The 10,782-nt window shown below is 39.7% G+C and overlaps 1 protein-coding gene across 4 annotated transcripts in view; it reads right to left on the bottom strand.

Annotated features, from left to right (window-relative positions):
* The window catches only part of CDK15 (cyclin-dependent kinase 15), a 126,717-nt gene that overhangs the window by 16,962 nt on the left and 98,973 nt on the right, over positions 1-10,782 (bottom strand). For all 4 annotated transcript variants that reach the window (XM_006861982.1, XM_006861980.1, XM_006861981.1 and 1 more), the window contains exon 11: positions 7,128-7,176. In XM_006861982.1, coding sequence (XP_006862044.1) covers positions 7,128-7,176 — 49 coding nt within the window. The remainder of the gene's footprint in view (positions 1-7,127; positions 7,177-10,782) is intronic.

Raw genomic sequence — 10,782 nt, forward strand, 5'->3', positions numbered from 1 at the left:
TTCAGTGACTAAATATTCAGAAGTAGTTCATCACTCCTTCTTCCCAGTCTGTCTTTGTCTGGAAGCTCATCTGAAATCTATGCACTATGGGTGACCCTGCTGGTATTTGAAATACTGGTGGCATAGGTTTCAGAATCACAGCAACTCACAAGCTACCACAGTACGACAAACTGACAGATGAATGGTTGCCATTTGGTTTAAGTGAAAACTGTCACTTTAAATTTTGAGGAGATCTGTACGCATGCGTAGTAGAGCCCTATAGTGGTGGGTGTGGGGTGTCCATTAGCTCAGGTACTCCCTCTAGTCACCAGAATGGAGGTGCGCAGACAGTGAGAGACCAATGAACAGATACACACACAAGAAAAATAATAATAATGTCCACAACTGTATCGCCGTGGTTCTGTCATGTGTTCATGGCTGTTCTGATCCTTCCCCCAGTTGGTGTCTTCCAAGATGGTGGCTCCAGGAGCAGCTTAGCATCTTGAATTAGAAAGCAATGGATTTTTTGATTCTGCTACAAATCCCCCAAGCTATAAGCCTTCCAAGCTTCTAAATATTCCTTTATATGTGGTTCAGAGTTCTAGCACCATCCCCTGAGCCTGCTTTGTCCGATATTCTGTGTTGTTGCTGATGGAGCTCCTCACTGCACGTTTACCTGATCTGGTTAGGCTGAATTAAATTAGCTGATCACAAAAGGACAAACATTGTATTTGTATGAGACCAATGTTGCAAAAAGCTGGGGAAAAAAGGGGTTCTTGGATGAAAGAAACAATCTATGATGGCTTCAGGGTAAGGGGAGGGGAAATTATTCATGGGCTAGAGGGTAGACACATGTTAACACAGGTGACAGGGCAGGCAAAATATAACAAAAGTGAGGTTAGCAAAGGAAAGATGAAGGTAGCAGGAGACACAGCAAGGAATACAACAGTTAGAGTGAATAGTGGTAAATACCGTTAACTGTTGGTACATGGAGGGGATTGCAACCACTGAATGAAGCAAAGTATATGATTTGTTGATTGTAAAACAGATGATCTGCTCTGTGAACTTTCACTCAATTCACAATAAAAAGTTAAAAAAAAAAGTCGTTGCTAATGTAGTGCCAGAGTCCTGGTGTGGCGCTGTGGGTTAATGCGCAGGACTGCAAAGTCGGTTTAAACCACAAGGTCAATGGTTCAAGCTCATCAGTTGCTCCTCAGAAATCCTATACAGGGTCGCTATGAGTCAGAACTGACTTGATGGCACTTAACAACAACAACAACAATCTAGTGCCAATCATTTAAGTACATCCATCTCTGCAGCCATAGACAAGTTTATAACAGGAAAGCCATAAGAGGAAAAACTGTATCGACCATGTGAGGAAATTAGCTGTACGACTGATGGCTGATGTTCAGAATTAAGTTGCATGACCAGATGTGCTTAAATAGGTGAATGTTCAAACTGTAGTATATTCATCCAGTAGAGTATTATTCAGAAATGAACTATTAAGAAATTGAGAAATCTTAAATGCGTATTGCTAACTGAAAGAAACAAGTTCGAAAAGCTACATCTTATATGATTCCAACTATATGACGTACTGGAAAAGGCAAAGCTGTAGAGATGTGCAAAGATTGGTGGTTGCCATGGGATCCCACAAAGAGTGGGCCCTCGTGTAAACTAAGGCCTTTAGTTAACAATAATGAATCAATATTGGTTCATAAATGATAACCAACAGAACCTAGGGATGCAAGATGGTTAAAAATAGGAGAAACAGTGCTCAGGGGAGGAGCAGGAACATGGGGACCTGGTCCTTTCTGTACAATTTTTCTGTAAACCTCAAACTGCTCTAAAAAGTCACGTCTAAGGAAAAAATTAAGTTGCATGGCTATGGAATGTGTCCAAATAAGGAAAACACGAGGGGCTTACTTCATGTCCAATATACATAACAAATTTAAAGTGAGAACAAGTCTACTTTCTGGGAGCCAAGTTTCAGAGATGCTGGCAGTCCTGGCCCTGAATTGAATTTGCCTAATCTTTGCATATGTAAGGGCGTTTCAGGTACTGGATTCCCATTACATAAAACTGTTTCTGCAAACAGGTAAACATATATCATGGCTTTGTAGATTTAATTGTAAAGGTAGAAGTTTTGTAACAAAAATGGGGGAGTTGTTAATCTTACAGTCCAGAAACAGAGGACCCTAAGACCATCAAGGGAGAAGAGCACAAGCAGAATGCGGACCTTATCCAGAGAAGCAGCAACACCAGAGATGGAGGCAGACATGGGGACATAGACAGAGGGAGCAACTGAGGACTCTAGATTCATGGAAAGAGAGGAACTGAGAGCTGGAGGCCAGGAGGCAAGCTTGCAGAATGTGCCCTTTGGTGGTGTAAATTATTATATATGCCTCAGTGTTTAAAAAAAAAAAAAAGCTAAAATGAATAGAGAGAAATACTGTTAATTGATGGTACATGGAGGGGATTATAATCATTGTAATGTAAACCTGATGATCTGTCCTGTGAACTTTCACTCAATTCACAACAAAAAATGAAAAAAAAAAGATAAAGGAGAAATGTACAAATCCTCAGTGCTGTCTTCCAGGCCAGTTAGGAGAGAAAGCAACCCAGGGCAAAGTCCTATCATTAGTTCATGACCTGAAGAAGGACTGGCAACAATTTCCTCCACCCAGAGTACTTTTGGTGGGGCCACCAGGTGTGGGCCTTACACAGGGTGTTAATAATCTCCACTTTGCTATGAACATATGAGGGGGCTTCAAAAAGTCCATGGGAAAATTCCATTTATCTCCTAATTCCATTTTTCCACAAATTTTTGAAGACCCCTCGTATTGTACCCTTGTTCTCTCACTTGGGGGCACAACTGTTGATTTCCTGCTACCTCCCCTGTTTGCAGCATTCTGCTCTTTCTGCAGTGTACACTCTTGCTTCTTATCCATTGCCTGTACTATAAGGTCATACAACCAGTAGCCTCCTCTAACTTCTACTAGAATAATTCTTCACATGCTGGTTACAACTCCTAATTTGGAAATGAAAGTTGACATGAAAAGTGAACGTTACAAATGTTAATTTGCCTACCAGCACCTTTCCATAGATGCCAAATGTTAATAAATATTATTTGTTTGGTTTGTGATGTTAACTACCGAACTTCCCAAGAGTATCTTGCAGGATTAAAAGAATCCACCCAGTTAATGAGAGAGGGTTGGCTACTAAAGACAAAGAACCCTGAGGTGAGCCACTCCTCCAAGTAGCATTTCAAGAAGGGAGAGTTGTTGTCAGGCTGAAACAATGCATACTTAATGCACAAAGATCGGAGTCCTGGTGTGGCGCTGCAGGATAATACACTGGACAGCAATGTTGTTTTGAATCACAAGGGCAGCAGTTCAAACCAACCTGTTGCTCCTCAGAAACCCAATACAGGGTTGCTATGAGTTGGCATTGACTTGATGGCACTTAACAACAGTGTACAACACTTACAGATTGCAGAAAGAGAAAATCAAAACTACCTCATCTCTCTGAAACAACACCATCACTCAACAGGAATCACCACTGTTTTGCTGCTCATTTCTTTTTTCAGTCATTTCTTTGAAAATACATTACCAGTGCATTTTTTTGTTTTACAAAATGTGGCATTCACATTTTATAAAACAAAACTGCCCTGAAGGAATCACATTACAAGGTCCTGGATAGAATGGGAGAAAATGTGGAAGAAAGCTCAAAATTCTGAAAAAAAAAATAAAATAATACTAATGACCGGGCTAGTCAGAAATAAACTGGAGGAACCCAAGACAATGACCTCAACCACCCTTCAGGTCTGAATGGAACTCACCCTCAAGGCCCAATTTTCAGCCAAACAATAGATAGGTATATCAGGGAGAGAACAACACTAGTACGGAATGCTCACCATGGAGTGGTCCATCATTTAAGATCAAAAGGTCAACACTTACCTAAGGACAAAGTTGAGAAGGGATGGGAAGGTGGGTGGAATGGAAATACAAACCACAGGGAGGTAGCGAGATAACTGTTGTTACTTGCAGGAAATTGCAATCATTGAGATGAAGTAAAGTGTATGATTTGTTGAATGTAAAACTGATGATCTTAACTCAATTAATAAGAAAAAGTTTAAAATAAATAAATAGTGGTATTATTCTATACATGCTGTTACAACCTGCTTTTCACACTTGACTCTTTAGATTACCTTCCCATCACTGAGTAGTTTCCTAGGACTTAATTTTAATGGCTGTACAGCATTCCATTATGCGGGCATGCCATCATTTACATACCTGAGCCTGTAAGTTGTTACCTTTTTTGTTGAGGTGGGAAGAAACATTATAAAAATCATACTGTGACAAATATAATCAAAGAAAAATCTTTGGGTACTTGTGCAATTAATTCCTTAGGATAAATTCTCAGAATCAAAATTTCTAGGTTGAAATATATATATACGGCTGCTGCTGTGTGCCACTGAGTGGGTGCTAACTCAGTGACTCTATCTAGGATTTCCAAGGCTATAATCTTCACAGGAGCAGAAAGACTCATCTTTCTCCCACAAAAGGGCTGGTGGGTTTGAACTGCTGACTTTGAGGTTAGTAGCCCAATGTATAACTCACTATGCTTCCCTGACTCCATGTATATAACATGTTAAAATTTTGATTTTTAGTATTAGCTCGAAGAGCTGCTCCAATTTCCTTTGGTACATGGCGAGCAGCATGGGAGACTCCTGTCCCTGTATACAATTTATTCCAGTTGACCTGAATTGCCGCATTTCCCATTGCTTATAAAATTCCTAAAAAGGATGAAAATTGTACATTGATCTTAAAAGATGTGCTGGGTCTAAATGGCATTTTCATTTAATTTTAGAAGTCCAGAATAGAAACAAACACAATAAAAAAGTAAAAATCAGACTGGATGATCATCTGCTAACCCATCACTTAACACATCGAAAAATCTGGTGGTTCTCAAGGGCCTGAGGTAATAGTCTTGATTTCTTAGCATAACCTGGCTCCAAGTCTGAAAAACCCTTCCCCCGACTTCTGAGGGGCAAGGACTTTATCTGTTTGCAATTCAAAACTGGTCACTGTGAGCTGAACTGGGGTCTTTGTGTTTTCCACCTAGATTTACAGTAAGAGAAAAAAGGCAAGGGTAAAGTGGGTAATTTTTTTTAAATGCTGTCAGTTTAGGATGTGGTCAAGTAGATGCTCAACATATGAAATATGTCCAACACCAAGAAAAAATAGCATCAGAGAAGCTATACTACAATTTGTCAATTAAACAGAAGAGCATACATTTAGTAGACTCCCATGAATCAAGTCACTACCAGACCCTACGCAAATGAATCCTGGCTCTACCACTTAAAAAAAAAAAAAAAGCTTGGACAAGTTACTTAAAATCACTGAGTCTCAGTTTCCTCATATTTGAAATGGGATCAGATTTGTGAGGGTTAAATGAAATCACATGGAGCACACTATTAACCACATCTTTCAATGTTAACCCTCTTTTTTTCAATGACAAAATGCTTCCCAGAGCCAAGGATTTTCTCATGTGACCATCTACACCAATGCTGTCCAGTAGAGATTTCTTTTTCTGATGGTGAAAATGTTCTATTCCTCCACTATCCAGTATGGTAGCCTCTGCTTACATGTGGTTACTGAGCACTTGAAATGGGGCAAGTGCAACTAAGCAATGGAATCTTAAATTTGATATAATTTAACTTAAATAAAAATTTAAATCACTACATGGATTAGACCACATAACTAGGTATGACTCTATGTTTGAGGATCTGAGCAGAGAACCCAAAGGTCTGGAGGAAGACAAACATGTCTGTTTTTGGGGAGTAAGGGAGCTAGCAGGGGTGATGGCTGTTATAGGTGAGCAAGAAAGTAGGAGGAATATTTAATAAGGTCAAGTCCTGCTCAGCCCTAGGAGGAAGGGCAGGTGGGGTCATAGCAGGAGGCTGATGGTACCACCCTCAGCCATGTGACAGTGTTGGCAGCAGCAACATAGAGTATTAAGGTGCTTTGGAAGCCAGTAGTGAAATGATAAAACGCCTCAAGGCATTGCTATTATCTCTAGTCAGTAGCTATTGAATGTGGCAGTGAGTCTTAGAAAAAGTTTGTACCTCCTGAATGAAGTGGTAAATGGCAGTTCCCAGAAACCTGTCTCCAAAAAAAGAGGAGTTTCAGGTTGTTCCATGCTTTTGAAATAAGAGTGGATGTGCAGATATCCTAGGGATATTTGTCCCTCCCAATAAAAAAATGTGTTGATGGTCATACTTCTGTGTTTCCCACCCACGTTACCCTTTGGACTCTGATATTCACTCCACTTGGAGACTTTTTAAAGTACATGAACAGCAAGTTTGGAGAAATTAAATGCAATATGGTTAGGTTAAATGATACCACATTTTCGGCAAAGAACAACGTTCAAATGAGCAGTGAGACCCTTGGCCAGTAAAGCACTCTTCCATTCCTCCCCACCTGCAAGAATGTGTTTTTCTTTGACATTTGAGCTCATTTCCCCTGTCTCTGATGTTTTCCTCACTGCCCTTTTTGCCTCCTCACTGATGCAAAAAGAACAGAGCCTCGGCTAATTACCCTCAGATCAAATAATACTGGTTATTGTAATTGGTCATTGTCCGAAAACACAGAGTTCTTCTTAGCCCTGAGGTTGCCTGGCACGGTTTAGTTAGCTAACTATTCCGGGAATGTCTCTATTATCTGTTTTACTTTGCAAAAGAAACTAGGGATTTGTTGAAAGCTGGTAATAAAAGTCTGCCCTGGTCTGAGCCGAGACTGCGTAGAAAGGGCCTGGGAAAGCTTGACCTCAATGAATCAAACCGCACCCCTTCCAATAGTCACTCAATGATGTTATTTGGTTTCTCTGTGTCTGAGAATAATAAACCCACTAGGTTTTCTTGCAGACCAACGTTCCCTCATTCTCAGGGCCTGGGACATGGTTGAGGGGTACAAGACAGTTTTAATGACCAAACTCACTGAAAATAAAATGGTGCCCAGAGTAAAACTAAGAGAATCACAGGTGGCTCTTTGGATCTGCCAGTGACCTTTTCTGGGACTTAGTCAGTGAACTGAGGTCCAGGGAAATGCTCATCTGTTGCTTAAAGATAAGTTCCTCAAGGTACTTACCTATTCCAGACCATTTGAAGGCTTTGGGGCTTAGGCAGCAGGAACCATTCTGAAAAGTACACACAGAAACATGATGAACAGAATTATGTCATGGAACTGTACATGTGAAGATATGGAAAGATATAGCAAATGTTTTGTTACCTATATATTTATCCAAAAATAAATCAATAACCCAAAAATCTTGTTGTGAAAAATATTATTAAGACCGAAATGTTATTCTTGGCTGGGGGTAACAGAAGAGGCAGATATCAGGTGGGTAGGCAAAACAGATTTTTATTTTTTTAGCTAGATGAATTTTAAGGGCTCTTCTCACTGTGAATTTTGATGATACTGTGGGAAGTCATGGAAAGCAGTAAAGTCAACAAACATTCATTGGACATCTACTGTGTGCAGAGCATGTGCCAAGTGTAGTGAAGTCTATAAAAGAACTCAAAAGAAAGCTCCCATCCTTGCAGAGTGCATGATTTATTTGGGAGAACAAAGCAAACACGCATGAAAAGTCCTGTGATGGATGGTAGGGCAAAATCTCAAAAACCTACTAAATGGTCAAAAGTAACGGCTAACTTTATATATGTCACTTACTGTAAAAATGGAAGTGAATTCGGGCTTAGGTAGTGTGTGTGCCACCAAATCAGTTCTGACTCACGACAACTCTGTATAGGATTTCCAAAGTTGAAAATCTTTATGGGAACAGAAAGCCTCATCTTGCTCCTGCAGAGTGAGTGGTAGATTTGAACTGCTGACCTGGCAGTTAACAGCCCAACTCATAACCCACTATGCTATCCGGGTTCCTTGAATCCTGGCTTGGTTCACCCAAAATGGACAATATTAAGAATTGTCATTTTTCTGTGGAATACTCTCAATAACATTTATATTTGCATATATACGTTACTATTATTTTTTATATTGACAGTATTAAACCAAAATAAAACCACCATGAAAGAATACAGTTTTCTCACTCATTCAAGCAATATTAATGGAATGATTGATCACTTTGTAGAAGGGCAATAAGGGGAGCTTTGGAGGATGTAAGAAGTTTTGGGATGAAGTGGTATTTATGTGCCATCCAGTCAATTCGGATTCATAGCAACCCTGTACAGGGATTCTGGTGGGTTTGAACCACTGGTTTTGTGGTTTGCAGTTCAGTGCTTATCCTACAGCCTAGCCTCATTAGGAGTCCCTATCAAATCCTTTCTTCTCCTATTCCACACTGAGAAAAAAGCATGTTGACTCTCATTTAAAATGATATTTCTACTTACACCCATCTGGGGCCTGAAATTTTACTTTTGAGGTTTAAAAGAGCTATTCTTTCAGTTTCTATAGAAATGGGATAAACCGAGGCTATTTACCACAATAAAACATTTCATCGGAGTTGGGCAATAATTATTTTGATAATACTGACACATATTCATATTTGTGTGTGCATGGGAAATGATCAGGAAGCCAAATCACCAAGTTGTTGACAGCAGTTATAAAGACTTACTCTTTTTACTTCCATGCCACAGTCTTGAATTTATTTTTGTTCAACCTAAAACATATATACGATTACTTTTGTAACTTCAAAAGTTACGTTCAAATAGACCAAAGCTCATTTCTGGTTAACGGAGACAGCGTGTGTTTGGGAGTGGATGGGATGGGGGTCATTGCTTAAGGGGTACAAAATTTCTGTTAAAGGCAATAAAGAATTTGGAAATGGACAGTGGTGGTTATTGTACAACATGGTAACTGTAATTAATGTCATTGAATGCATGCATAAAAATGGTTGAAATCTTTTGGTATGCATACCTCACCACAGGTAAAAAAAAAAAAAAATGTTAAGTTCAATTAAAAATTGAATTTATAGTACTAAGAGGAGTAAAGTACAAGGAGTGATCAAAGAAAGTGATTTAAGTTGAGATCTCAAGGTCAGATGCAATCAAACATACACTGCTCTGCTGATGTGTATGGTGGGCACTAAATGATACACTTGTCCATATAGGTGACTTACTCTCTGCTCAATGTGCCTATATTCAAATAAACAAGAGATATAAGATTATCGGGTATTTTCTTAGTATGTCTGTTTCCAAACTATTTTCTTAGGAATTGCCTTATTTTGTCCCCTCACAAGTCTGTTTTACAAAGATGTTTACAGGCTATCTGTTTACAGTTCTTCTCTGGACAAAAAAAATCTATTTTCTCATTCATCATATCCTATTTTCCAATAAACAATGAAACCCATTTTTATCTTCTCCCAGTTTCTATTTTTTCTTTCTTTAGGGCCATATGTGCTGTGTGTGTGTGTAGTTTTTGTTTTTGTTTTTGTTTTCCTTTCTGGTCTTCAGTATTTAAAAAAACAATAAATTATTTTGTTGTTACTGTTGTTGAGAACATACACCAATTCAAAATGTCTACAGGTTCAGTTCAGTGCCATTGATGCCATTGTTGGAGTTACGTAACCATCCTCATCTCCTTTTTCTCACTTGTTCCTCCCTCCTAGTGCGCTCACTGTCCCAAAGTTTCCTATTCAACCCTTTAAATTGCTTTTGTCATTTTAATCCCATATAGAGAATTCTTCAAAAGAGCACACTGCTCAATGACCTTTAGTAGTTTTATATTATTGTGAATTTTAGAATTATACTTCTGTGGAACAAAAAAAGAGCACAGGTTTTTAGTTAGCTGAATTAGGGTGTAAATACTGACTCATCACTGCTTCAAATGCTCCAACTGAACTGACGTGAGATATTTTAACCATGGTGAGCTTCAGTTTCCTTAACTCAAATTGGAGGTCACATTTATCTCACAAGGGCGTTGAAGCGATTCAGTGAGATAATGAATGGAAAGTACTTGCTTCTGAGAATGTAGTGAAATAAATTCCATTTGTCTCTCCTTCCTGTGATGAGCAATGTGGACAGTGCATGCCTAGGCATTCTGACCCTAGACCTGGGTTAGAATTGGCTTCTGCCCTTAACTAGCTGTGTGACCTAAGGGTTTTGTTTAACCTCAGTGGGCCACAGTTTTCTCATATGCGGAAGGGGAATAATTCTAGCCCCTACTGCATAAGGTTATAGTGACAATTCAAATAGTTGTTCCTCACATTTCCCCCCCTTCATTTCTGCCCCTTCCCCATGTCTGATTACCTTATTAAATCAATTCTACTCCTCACTCTAAACTGAGATAAGAGTATCTCATTTAAAATGATATTTTTGCGGATAACAAACAAGATGGCAGATCGGGTGGATGTATAGCAGAGAGATCCGCCAACAACAACACAGAATACCCGACCAAGCAGGTTCAGGGGATGGTCCCAGAACTCTGAACCACATGTAAAGGAATACTTAGAAGGTTGGAAGGCTCACAGCTGGGGGAATTTGTGGCAGAAGCAAGAAATCTATTGCTTTCTAGTCGGGGATGCTCAGCTGCTCCAGGAGCTGCCATCTTGGGTGAGACCACGTGAGGGAAAGATCGGAGAGGCCACAGATGCCTGGCAGAACCACTGAGATAAAGGTGTGGACATTCTTTTCTTTTGGTATCTGTGCATTGTTCCCTTGCTGTCTGCACACCTCCATTCGGGTGACTATAGGGGTGCCTGAGCTAGTGGGCACCCCAGCCCCACCCTCAGAGGGTTCTACTATGCATGCACACAGATCTCCTCGAAATTTAAAGAGACAGTTTCCAA

Source organism: Chrysochloris asiatica, unplaced genomic scaffold (assembly GCF_000296735.1).
Source record: "Chrysochloris asiatica unplaced genomic scaffold, ChrAsi1.0 scaffold00045, whole genome shotgun sequence".
NCBI lineage: Eukaryota > Metazoa > Chordata > Mammalia > Afrosoricida > Chrysochloridae > Chrysochloris > Chrysochloris asiatica.